Consider the following 13,045-nt stretch of genomic DNA (forward strand, 5'->3'; position numbering starts at 1 on the left):
AAGCGCTTTCGCGGGATAAAGAAAAAAACAACACACCCCCCCCCCCCTCCCCCCGGAAAACGAAAAAGAAGAACCAAAAAATCGGGGGGTGCGAGGAGGGGCTTTCTGGCGGCAAGGAGGGGAGCCCCGCAGTCGCGGGGACAGGCGGGCGGGCACGGCGGGGAGCCGCCACGGGCGAGAGCGAGCGCAGTGCGCCGCGCCGGCCGGAGGCACAAAGCCCTGCGGAGCCTCTGCGCGGGCTCGGGGGCTGGGAGGAGCGGTAGGAGGAAGAGGAGCGGCGGCGGCCGCGGGTCTCGGTGCGGGCAGAGCCGTGGAGGTGCCCCATGCGGGGCGGCGAGGCGCTGCCCGCGGGTGGCACCGGCCCGGCTTTGTTAGGGACGGGCGGCGGCGGCGCCTCCGCTGCCGCAGCGCGGGGGACGCGCGGGTGGGCGGCCGGCGGGAGCGCTCGGGGGGCAGCGCTGCGCCCTCGGCGCGCCCTGGGATCCGCTGACTTCTCACAGATTTATTTAACGTCACAAAGAGGTGCTTGGGTCCACGACTTAACCTGAATGCTGTGGGAAATCTTAATAAATTATGTATGAAGCAGTGGGTCCTTTCTTCCCCTTTGTCAGATACGCAGCTTTTATGCTAGTAATTAGGTCATTGCTAGCAGAGCGCTCCTTGCTTTTGCAAAAATATGTGGCGATTTTTGGAGGACACATATGCTGCCAGATCATTTCATCCTATTCGGGTTTCGTGTCAAGATACGGCATTCTTCCTATCGACTCACATGGAAGACCTTGTCTGTGGGCTGTAAGGGGCATTTTTCGTTTGATAGGATTTTCTTCAGAGGACCAGTAGGACCCGGTTTTGACTTGATTTGGAGAGTCATACCCTGAAAAATGCCTTTTAAAGGCGTAGCAAGAAACACACAGCTTCTTAGTGTGCCTAGAAGTATTTTCAGTAAATTTCAGTGCATACGTGAATAGCACGATATAGATCTGTTTCCGTTTTTAAGTACTTCTTCCACCCTTTGCTGTTTGTTCTGTTGAAAATGTTTCTTTATTTTTTTTCCTACTGTCTTTTTCCCATTTGGTTAATTTTTTCTGTTATCTAATGCAGGTGATAGATTCATGAGTATTTTGTCAAGATTATAGTTCTTTGAAAATACACATAAGCATGTATACTGAAAGCCATTTCCTGGAACCAGACTCTTCTGTATTTTTAAGGAGACTTGAAGTAACTATTAAAATGCTTATCTCCTCAGTTCTGTTAAATACAGTGATGCACAAAAAAGGTTTGATAAAGAAAAGTCTCAGTTTAAATACCTGCTTTATATATCCCCTCAAAACATTTTCTATATATTTAGAATCTTGAATCTCCTGTTTTATCAGTTAGTGAGGCTTTGGATAATATTACATTTTAAAACAGCACTTGAGAACTTACTATTTGGAATAATTGGTTTCAAAAGGTAAATTGTTGATAGTAGATATTTCAGCTTTGGCATTTTGAGGCTTCCTTACAATTGCTTAAATGTTCAAAGAAACAGAAGATGCAGAGGTGTTTTCACAACTTTTTTTTTTTTTTTTCCTAAAAGGAAAGAGAGTGACAAAAGCACAATAGTGATTTTGATGATCATTATGGTGATGCTTCTTCCTGTACTTTTTTAACTCTTAAATAGTATCATTCTGTGTAACCACTGTAGTAGTTCTGTAAGTCACACTCTTTAAATGATAACTTGAATAAAATATCACTTTTAAATATAATACATTAATTTATTTATGGGTGTAGACTTTACTAAACATCATCCCCGAAATACAAAGTACTTCGTAATGATAAATGTTCTGATACATCTTGTCACAGTATGCCATTGTTATATCAGCATGGAATGATACAGCACAAGTTGGAAATTGGCTACAATTGGTTCCCTTGATCTCTAAATTCTTATGCTGGATTTCAGAATGCTTCTTGATTTAGTTGGTAAAATGTTTATGTTGATGACATATGGTAAATTATTTTATTAATGTGGCAAAATCCTGTTTAAAATAGGCCATACTACTAATGATATGTTGTGATGGTAAATTATTGTCAGCAAAGACTTAGTTTCTACTAATGGTTTTCCAAAATTCATGCAGCACCTGTGTGATCAGGTGCTGATACATTTCCTGCAAGACAAATGGTCTTCTGGTCCTTAGAAGTACTGAAGGGAACCCTGAAGATGGCCCTGATAGGTCACCCACGATGGAGAAAGACTTATTTATTCTAAATTATTTTTATAATATATAATAGAATTTTTATAGTATGTACAGTGTTTTAAATTATAACTGATTTATTTCATGTTAATTGTTTTGAGTTCATGTTTTCATGTAAAATATGAAAAGAAATACCTCAGACTTTTAATAGCTCAGGTTTTTTAATAGCTTAAACTTTCTAGAATTTAATTCTTAAAGATTACGAGAAATGTGAAAGTAAACAGGAGCAAGTCATGTGCAGTGAAGGCATACACAATTAGTCATGAATTACAAAGATGATCATCTTGAAGGATGACTGTTCAGGCTTGTGAATCATTCCTGATCCAATGTAAGTTATGATTCAAATGATGACTGGAGTGGTTTGTGTTCAATATAGTGTTTAAATGCAAATCATGTTTCGAATTTTCACAGTCATATTCTGAATACAGCATGACTAACCAGCTAAGGAACTTCCCAACCCAGAATTATGAAGGAAGAAGTGGGAATTTTGTTGACAGTGTAAAGAAGCTGAACTTGACAGTTCATAGCTTGAAATGTATGACTTCTTGATTTTACTCTTTTGGTATTAATAAGAATGTGGTTTTTTCATTGTTAGCATTCTTTAGTGACATTCCAAACAATAAATTATTTTCATTTTTCACACAAACACACACTTGACCTTTATCATACTTGACATGTAATGAGGCACACAAGAGTTCAGACCATGGTGTTCTCATTCCTTCTCTGCCTGGTCTTTCACGGAATGCTGAGAACACGGATCACTTATCACTTTTGGTTAAGATGAACAGATGATGCTTCTGTTCATGGTTGGTGACTACAGGACAAGTATTGAATTTACAGAAGTATCCCAAAATATAATTATGGATTGAAAGCTCTTGTCAAGTTATAAATTCATTTCTGAAAGAATTAAACACAAAAACGTAGTCTTTACCCAGTCCCCACTCAAAAGGATTTAGGAAGGTTGGATATAATAAGATTGGTTTTAGTCTGTTGTCCACAAAAATAACCTTCATGCAGAAGTGGATAGAAAAAACTAAAAAGAAAATCTTCTTCATGCAACTGAAGTTTAGAGAAAATTGTGTGGTCTACTTTTAAAGAGACTAACGCTTTCACAAGTTGTGTTAGGATAAGTAATAACAAAAATGGCTCTTCATCTGGCCTTTGCCTTTTTTTACAGGGTTGAAAACCCCAGGAATCCACAGTACCTGTAATCTGGAGATTGTAATTTGGTATTATTTGTTACCAATTTTTTTCAATGTCATCCTTTTCAAATTTATTTAAAAGAGTAGTATTATATCATTTGCAATTAATTTTCTGTTTTCAAAGCCCTTGTCACTAAAAGAAACTGGATGCAGAGCAGTTTTCTGTGCTTATTGTTTTTTATACTCCTTCCTTAATTTTTGTTCACCTACGTGGGCTCAAGTAGAATGAATGAGAACATGAACAGATCTGCTGCTCCACTCATGGGAGGTTCTCATTCTGGGATGGGTATTTTCTTAGTTGTCTCTAACCACACTCAAGGACACTTCCAGACAGCTCTTTATATCTGTGTGCCTGCATTGCCCAGTTGAAGAGAACCCAAGCAAAATGGCTTCCCTTTCAGCTGCTCCTGGCTCAAAGTTTGGGGGATTGTTCTTAAATTTGGGTGGGGATAGGAGGATCAAATATGCTGGCAGCAAAGGCCATTTTAGTAAAGGATGGACTTATCACCAGATGGAAATAACATCATTTTTTCAGTGTGATGCTGAAGAAGGCAGAAATTTTTTTTTTCTGCTGTTTAGAGAGACTTAAGGCTTTTATGATTTGAGTCCAGTGGAGTATTTTTCAGTGAGTAGGGAAGGAGAGAATTGGACAATGCCAATGAAGGATAAACACTTTTAGATTGGCAAACCTTGAAAGCTTGCCCAAACTGAAATGGATAAGACAATCCCTGACACAGTGATACTCATTTTTGATAAGTTCTTGAACACAGCACTTGGAGTGCTGGTATTTTGCCAGAGCTGAAAACCTGAAGGCAGGCTTCAAACAAAATAATAGAAAATTCAGTACAGTATTCAGCCAACAGAGAAATTGAACTAATGCAAATTGGCATAGTTTGATACATTCAAAAAAAGAACAGTAAAACCCCCACACACTTCTTTCTTATGAGTGTATAGATAAGTGGACTATTTTCATGCAGCTTCCTTAAGGAACTTACTTAGCTTGGAACAGCTGTGCTGGATTTTTTGCCCCTGTCTGTCAGCCTTGCCCCTCATTTGGAAATAGCTCTGCAACAGCTGCTGAAGCATCGTGGCTAATGACCCAGCACAGTAAGTTTAAATTGACACCTATTTCAGATTACCTTGGCAGTCGAGCAATAATCTGCAGTGGTTTAGCAGCTGCTGCTTGAGCAGCTGAGCTCTTCCCTGGGTGGGAACCGTGAGGAGATGGGTGGAGCAGACAGCTGGGAAGGAAGGCACCAGCACAGCCCTCCCGGCCACCCCACCACTAGCCACAGCCACTGCTTGCCAGAACCCCTAGGCCTAGTGCTTAAAAATAATCTGTTTTTAAAGGTAGTTTAGAGAAACTAATTGGAAAAATATCATGACAGTGTCAGCATTTCCTCCCTGAATTCAGTGTAGTGTGCCCTTGAAGACACAATTCCCCATTATACACATTCCTATACATTCCTATAAATAAATGACAAAAATTGATAGAATGGTAAAGAATAACAAGGATGAGATACTGGGCTCTGGACTGAAGAGCTGCATAGAATTTGTGGATGTAGAAAGAAATTTGAGTCAATGGTCCTTCCCAGCGTTACTAAATTATATTTTAGATATTCATGAACTTTCGACAGAATCAATATTTAGATGTAGATACAAAAAAATTCAGAATTTGGATACAAAGATTAAAAAGATCAAAATTTATAAGCATGTAGGTACATTGTAACTACATGCAGAGTTAGATTTGTTACATTAAGAAGATAACATTGTGAAAAATCTGAGTTAACAGAGCATAGGAGTAAATTTGCTTACTGGTGGTAGTACAATGTAATGGTAGTGTTGATAAATTTTATGGATAAAAGCAATAATGGACTCTGCAATATTTTCATAAGGAGATTTAATATCTGACAATTTGTTGGGGCTCTTAAGTAGAACCTCTTCAGGGCATATTGAGTATATATGCTTGCTGATTTCAAAGAAGAAGGCTCTAATCAGTTAAGAAATTCTATGTTTTCAGGCAACATTACATTTTTTCCTGTCAGTAGGGATTTGAGATCAAAATGATTGCATGTAAATTCCTTTCTGGGCAGTGGCTACTGGTACAATTTTCTTAATATAGGAAAATGCATATTTAAATCTTAACAGTATGTTTGCATAAATTTAGGCTTTGCATTAATTTTGATTTGTGTGCATAAAAGAGTTCTATCCAGCTTGAAATTCGTCTTTGATATGTATATTCATGCAGAGTGCTGATTCAGTAAAGCGTGAAATTTCTTGTCACAATTTCCCCTTCTCTGATAGGAGATAGAGAATAAATATGGGTCAAGGAAGTAACACAGATAGATTTTTTTTGGGTGTCTCTTACATGAGGGTATTGAATTTCAAAATTTTTGTATTCTGAAACAGTTATTTTTCAGAGTAAATCTAGAGAACTCAGGATGTATTCTTGCTTTTGATGACCACTTTGTGAAGAAACAATGCAGTTAACAGTGTAAAAGGGAGCTTGACTTGAAGCATAATAGTGAATTTCACAAAGGTGGGTTGTGTTGCATTTGTGATGCATTTTCCCTTGGGCTGGGTGAAATGTGGAATGGATTCTGGAGTTCAGAGTTCTTCCCTTCTCCTCCATTCTCCCTCACTGTAGTGGTTTCCTACAGGGGGAAAGAAGAGCTGTTTATTCTTGATCCAGCTGATTCTGACGCTAGTGGTGTTGCACATATTTGCATGTGCAGTGGTAGAGCTTCAGACTAGTGGGCCATGTCTAAGATATTCCTTGTTTTCTCTTGGGCTGGTTAATTCTGCTCCAAATGAGGTGCGATGTGGCTGGGAAACCTGTCTGGCCAAGAGGGTCCAGAGTTTAACTCTTTCTTCAAAGCAAGTAATTTAACCACTAAGAAACTTCAAAAAGGGGATGAAGTGGTGCAGTCAGTTTCTATTTATGCTGATGGTTCTGTGTTTAGAAAACATATAATATATAATTTATAAATTCTTTTAAATTTATAATTATTTTTTACTCAGCGCATGGATCCTAGGATCATTTTGGGACCTGAATTCTGATCTGATGTGTCAAGTTGGAGGCAGTTGGTAAAAATGTATTTTCAGAAGAGAGGCAGATTTTAATTTTGAGGGGTTTATCTCATACATGGAACAGCTTACGTGTAATGGAGCCCTGTGATTCAAATCACATCCTGAGAGATGACACAGTGTTCAGCATCAGAAAGCCTAAGCTGCCTTGTGGTCATACATTACCTTTGTCAGTTTCACCCATTTTAAAATTAAATAATGGTGTCTTTTGTGAAATACTTTGGCATTGCATTATTTTAGAAGAAGAAGAAACAAATATCTTGGAGATATCAAAAATAAGTACGGCAATTGTCTGTATTGAAGTTTAGGAATACGAGATTGGATTTCTTGAGCCGTGAAGTCTGGCTCCTTCTTGTGTAGTATGCTTGGCAAGGATCCTGCTGAACTACAAGTTCTAATTAATGTTGCCAGCCTAGGTTGATAAATGACCGATTTACACCCATTTGTTCTGTGTCGGTATTGTGTTTTAACATAAATGTCATTCTCCTTCTTCGGTGTTTTCCACTCCCTAATAACAAAGTATGGCTGTGTCATTCCAGCCTTTGATGTACTGAGGCAGCCAAGGTTTTCTTGGCTAATCTCTTCTAAGATACTCTGTCATTCCCTGATCACTTCACATCTTTCTCTGCACCCACTTAACTTAAGTTCACTTTTCTTACCCACCTCTTTGTAAAATTATTTGATTACTCTGGGAATCATGTTGCCTCTCCTTGTGCCAGTCGCATTGGTGGCACACAGTGCCCTGCAGGCTGGCTGCTGAGAGAGTTCACTGCTCCAAGTTTTGAGATTCCTTTGTGAGTGACCCTGTGTCACTATGCTCTGCAATTCCACCCTGTTTCTACTGCTTTACTTCTGAGTTCATCAAATTCATTGTGTATGACGTGGAGTCCTCTGACTTCGTGCAACCTCTTGAGTTTATGGGAGCAAGTTTTGATGCTACTTCTTGTGCCAAAGTCAACAACAAAACATTTAAAAATGCCGGTCGCAGTCTAGTTTTGGGGGAACTTTGCTCACAGCCTGCCTCCAGTGCAATAATTTGGCTTTCAGCTCTGTCCTGTGTCATCTTGATGATTTTGAACTGCTCCTTACTTATGTACAGTTTTTCTGTTCTTCTCTGTTGCAACTGTGGTGACAGTGTCGCTTCCTTTGGGCATCTATTTAACAGCAAAAAAAAATGTTTTGGGTTACACAGGTTGTGGTAATCAGCTAATTTTTTTTTTAATCTGAAAACCCAAAAAGCTTGACATTTGAATAAATCAGGAAGTAACTTCTAGTCTGAGGCAGGATACTGTCTCTTAGTGGTGATGTCCTACTTTCATGTTACAGCAGTAAAGGAAGCTTAGGAATTTCAATCAGAAGGATGGAAAGCCAAACCAAATCTCTCCTTCAGGATCCTTACTCGTTTAGCAGAAGTATGTTATGCACATAAAATACCAGAGCTATGCAATTTTTGTATTTCTATCATAGCTCCTCCCCTCATCCATTTTTCTCCATTTAATTTGTTGTGTGTGTACATCTTGGTAATGGGGGTGATTGTTCTGAATTTCAAATCTGTAAGATAGAATTCCTAAAAATGGACAGGAAATGGAAAAACTGGATACTTATTTGTTATTACGTGTCCTTTCACATTAGTAATGAATTATAGCAATGGGAGAAAAATATACTCTTATCTAGAAACAAGTTGCATGTCCTATGTGGCACAGAGCAGCTTCTGTAAACCACATGTAGATGAATAAATGTGGTATATTTTACTGATATACTTCAGTAAAAACATTCTATCAATATTACAATGTAGTGCTAATTCATGGCAAATAATGGGAAAAAGTTTGCATTCTTCTTCACTTCTGTCTGCCTTTCCTTGAGCTTGTGCATGCAGTGTGTTCTGAAATGTGAAGTATAGCTATTAATTTTCTTAATCATGGAAACTACTACTTAATAGATAAAAGCATACATGAAATAGAAGCAGTCTGTCCTTACTGATTTTTTGGTGTATGTGTGTTTGTTTTGGTTTTGCTACAACTCTTCTTGACAAGACTCAACCTTTTAGGTGAAACAGCTTGATGGTAAAATCCCAGAATTTGCATTGCAGAGAAGTTATTTCAGATTGCCTTTATTTCTCAAAAATTAGGTCTTCAGTAAAGCATGACCAAATTTTGAAAAATAAATGTTACAGATTCTTTTCATTCATGGAAGTCACAATTTCATAACTGGCAAGTGTCTTCTTTCTCCTTTGATGGTGGCAGGTGCTTGGAAAGGAAATAAACCAGTCATTTCAAATGCACTACAACTTTTGTTATTGTTCCTTGCTTCAGTGCTGTACTCTCTTCTTTGCGCTTTCTTCGGTTTAAATTTAGAAAGGTTAAACAGAATTTTCAAAATTTGTATTGAGGAACTAAAAGGTTTTTGAATAATTTTACCTTATTTTTAGTAGACTGGATAATTCAATTGAGTTTCATTGGGAAGAGGAAACTTGATTTATAATGGGTTACACAAGCAGTAAGGTCTAAGTTTGGTCAGAGGTTACAATGAAAATACTAAATAATAGCGCTTAATTGTTTCATCTTTTCCAAAGTACTGCGATAACGAAAGGGAATGTTGCTCTGTAAGTTGGGGTTTTTTTCCCTCTGAGTTACAGGCCATATACTTAGGAGATGTCTGCAATGACATTGGAAGGGTAACTTGTGTTATGTGAATTGCTATGCTTCCTTTTTTTCTCTGTAATGGCTGATGAATAAGAAACTGATAGCATTAATTCTGAATAGCTTCAAACACTAATTAGCCATGTTTTAGTTAACTTACATTGTTAGATTAACAACTTTGCTGGCTTTTGGTTTGGAAAGTGGGGAACAATTTGTAGTTCATAATTGAAATTGAAGTATTTGTTTCTCTCTTCTATATAATGGCTGAGTAGTTGTGCTGGTGTTCTGGGACTGTGTTACAGTTTTACTGAAAACAGTATGGGATGCCTTGATATCAAGAGTAGCTTTTAATCTTTAAATTAAGTGGTGCAGTATGACCACTTTGGAAGAAATTTGTTTTAATCTTGTGCCTTGAAGGATATTTTTACAAAATATCTACATACTTAACTAGATTTGATGATGTGGAGTTTTTTCAGTTAAAATTTCCCAATATATTTACTGGTTTTCTTTCATATAGCATCTCCCTCAGAGTGTGTGCTATTCCTAGGAGCATTGAACATCTGTGACTACCATTCGTTTCCTAAAATAAGTAGGCAGTCAGCATCTTTTAGATATGTGTGAAGATGCTTGTTATCTATCAAAAAATTATTATATATGGTCTATTATCTGCAATTTCTCCCTGTTGAAACTGTAGTGCCAGTAGTAAAGATGCTTTTGTGTGATGCAGTGATTTTCTTTCATGTATGCTGGCTTCCCCTAATATCTGATGCACTTGACAATGAACTCGTTTTCATTTGCTTAATCATGCACACCAAATGGAAACCCACAGAAATAAGTCTTGATCTGGCACTAGTTCTAGTCATTAACAGTTTGGTGTAATGGATTTAAATTAAATGTTTAGAAAGTCGTGTGGTAAATGGGAGAGAGAGATGATTTTGTGGTTAGCTACATTCAAGTAGTGAAGGGTTTTTTCTAAAATGCTTAAATTCAATATTTTCTCTTACTTTTTTAAGGGCTGAGGGTAGCCCAGGATGGCCGCAGCTTCATATGATCAATTGTTAAAGCAAGTTGAGGCATTAAAGATGGAGAACTCCAACCTTCGGCAAGAGCTAGAGGATAACTCAAATCACCTCACAAAACTGGAAACCGAGGCATCCACTATGAAGGTATTGCAAGCTCTGTGCCTGTGTGTGGGGTTTCTGTCACTGCTCTTTGTGTCTTGCATGGGGAATCCCTCAGAGAGTTTTGCGTGCTTTTAGATTCCTATGGAAGTCCTTTTCCAGGCTGTGTAAAGGAAAAGCTTTCAAAGCTACATTTCTTTACTATTATTTTTTAATTTCAAGACTGTTTTCTAGAAACAGCTCCCAGCGTGGTGTGATAAGCACTACCATTTTAGCACAGCGGTACTTCCCAGCAGGAAGTCCAGAGTGCTGACCAAGGTTGACAAAGCAAGTATTGTTTGGCTCTTGAAAATGTGGGAAACACTGGAGGTTTTCAGTGTTTTCAGGTAATTTTAAAAATTTGGGGGTTTACTATAATTAAAATATTTAAGGTCTTAACAGGAGAAGTTTCTTTTACCATAAAACCACAAGTTCTCCAATCTCTCCCAAAGCCTAAATTAATACTTTGAAAATTCATGCAGATCGGTTCCTGTTGGTGTTTGTTAGCTGAGTGTAGGGCTTCAGAGCCACCCATCCAAGAGCAAACACTAGACTCAAGTGGAATTTAGATGGATTTTAATCAATAGGAAGATACACAGTCAGCTGCATCTGTGTGATCCATGATACTGAACAAGACAAAATTTTGCTAGCCTTAGAGCTGCATTAATGCTGTACTCTTCCTAAGATGACAAATCCTGCTGCTTTTTACTAGCAGACAGCAAAACCAGTCTGCTTTTGGTACCTCAGTTAGAAGGGCTCAGAAATTGTTGGTATTTCTTTGTATACTCCTGTATAGGGTAGGCATATTCTAAATATTAAACATTTTTTTTCTCCATCTCCTTGTTTCCTGATCTTTTTATGACAGACTTACTGTTCCTTTACAACCAATGTTTAATTTTTAAAATATGGTAATTTGATTAATATAGCAAATAAAAATATTTGAACTCAATTTTCTTCTCCTTCAGCATGTAGACTGTAAGAAGAAAAATTCACTGTAAGAAGTAAAATTATCATGCTTTCTGAAACACTAGTTACAACACTTTAAAAAAAGCAGATATTTCAGATATATTTAATCCTTGCATTGCAGTATAAAATGAAAATGGCTTTGCTACCTAAATTAAAAGGAATATAGTCCTTTACACCAGCTACTTGAAATGATTGTCATTAACAGCTGCAGAAAAAATGTTCATTGTCTGAGTTACATGTCTGAAAACTAGTTCTGTCATTTATATTATTTTTCTTATATAATTTTTCTTAAGATAATATTACAACAAATTTGTCAGTAACTCCCTTCCACTCCCTGTCATTGCAGTCTAAATTAAAGAAGGCAAGAACAGGACAGATGATCTTCCTGCTAGTTTTACAAAAGAAGAGTAAAAATGTCTTTTTTTCCTCTTCTTCATCCACATACAGGTGTTTTGATTTTTGGTTGGTTGGTTGAGATTTTTCTAGCTTTTGTGCAGATAATTAAATTTCCAGTGACCTAAAGCCAGTCCAGCTGTACAAGCTGGTCTCTAGGGCATTAATTTGGGACGTGGAATGGCTTTATGTTCTTACATTAAATCTGGCAGACAACCAAACAGAAAGTGGCTCTATTGCACTCCTCTGTGCTTATGAAGATATGCAGAGTAGAGGTCTCATTTTTTTCTGTCCCAAAGTTCCCTTCTAGATCTAAGGAATATAACACAAAAAAACCCTCCAACTCATATATCAAAGTCATTATGTTTCTTTTCATTGTGGGGGATGGGGGGAGAAGAGATTGTTCAGATTAGATTTTTTTTTTTTTTAAACCATGTTGTATTAGGAAATCATTCCTCAGGTGTATTTGCTCCTGCACCTGAACTAAGAAGTCATGTCTTTCCCCTGTTTGGTTTGGACCCTTTTCTTTGGAAGGGATCACAACACAGTTTTGATTTGACTTGAACCTGAAGGATGGTGTGGGAATGATCTTGGGGTCAGATTGGAGTAGGTGGGTGAAGTTTGATGGGGATCATTGCAGGATTCTCTTAAATGGGAAGATAATTTTAGTTTTGCAGGCTTCTACAGAAATTGTGTGTTGGCTTTTTTTGCACTGAAAGAAACTACATGGTTTGTATGGTTCCAGTGCCATAATTAGGGATAATTACAAGCAAAGTCATTAGCAGAGCCAGAGCAGTCAGGATTGAAAGCTCTTTGGCTACCATATATGCAGTCAAAAAATTTCCTGAATGTCTTGGAAAAAATGAGCACAGAAGTATCACAGAGCCCTTGTAACCCATCCTGCCAAATGAAATCCCAGATATTAGCTGGGGAGCAGATGTGTAGAAGACAAGCTGTGGTTCCATGGCAAACATCCCTGTTCTTGCAATGTGAATTTTGGTCTGTGGCCCAGTGCAGGGACATCTCACAGTGATTCTTTGGACTGCTGCTTTGTTTGTCTCCTCATTTCCTTATATTCTTTTATCAGTTGTGAAGGGCAGTAGTTAGGAAGGGTATTTTAAAGACAATATTTAAAGAATTTGATTTTGGAAGTAACAGTGTTAAAATGTTGTGTAAGTGTGCCCCCCATCTTTATAATCCCTTCATTTCAGTATTGTAAGGTAATCATACAGGAATTAAAAGCTTAACATGAGCTCATCTTGCACATGTATTTATTATAAATACTATTGACCTATATAAGAAGTATCTCCGAATGCTTCCTGTTTAAAGCTAAATCTCTTATTTAAAAGTGAAAACTCCCATTTGCT

The 13,045-nt window shown here is 37.8% G+C and overlaps 1 protein-coding gene across 1 annotated transcript in view; it reads left to right on the forward strand.

Moving 5' to 3' along the window:
- The window catches only part of APC (APC regulator of WNT signaling pathway), a 93,780-nt gene that overhangs the window by 22,396 nt on the left and 58,339 nt on the right, over positions 1-13,045 (forward strand). Inside the window, exon 2 of the mRNA XM_054002501.1 lies at positions 10,173-10,325. Within this exon, the coding sequence (XP_053858476.1) occupies positions 10,191-10,325 (135 nt within the window). The 5' untranslated portion in view covers positions 10,173-10,190. The remainder of the gene's footprint in view (positions 1-10,172; positions 10,326-13,045) is intronic.

This window comes from Vidua macroura, chromosome Z (assembly GCF_024509145.1).
Source record: "Vidua macroura isolate BioBank_ID:100142 chromosome Z, ASM2450914v1, whole genome shotgun sequence".
Taxonomy (NCBI): Eukaryota; Metazoa; Chordata; class Aves; order Passeriformes; family Viduidae; genus Vidua; species Vidua macroura.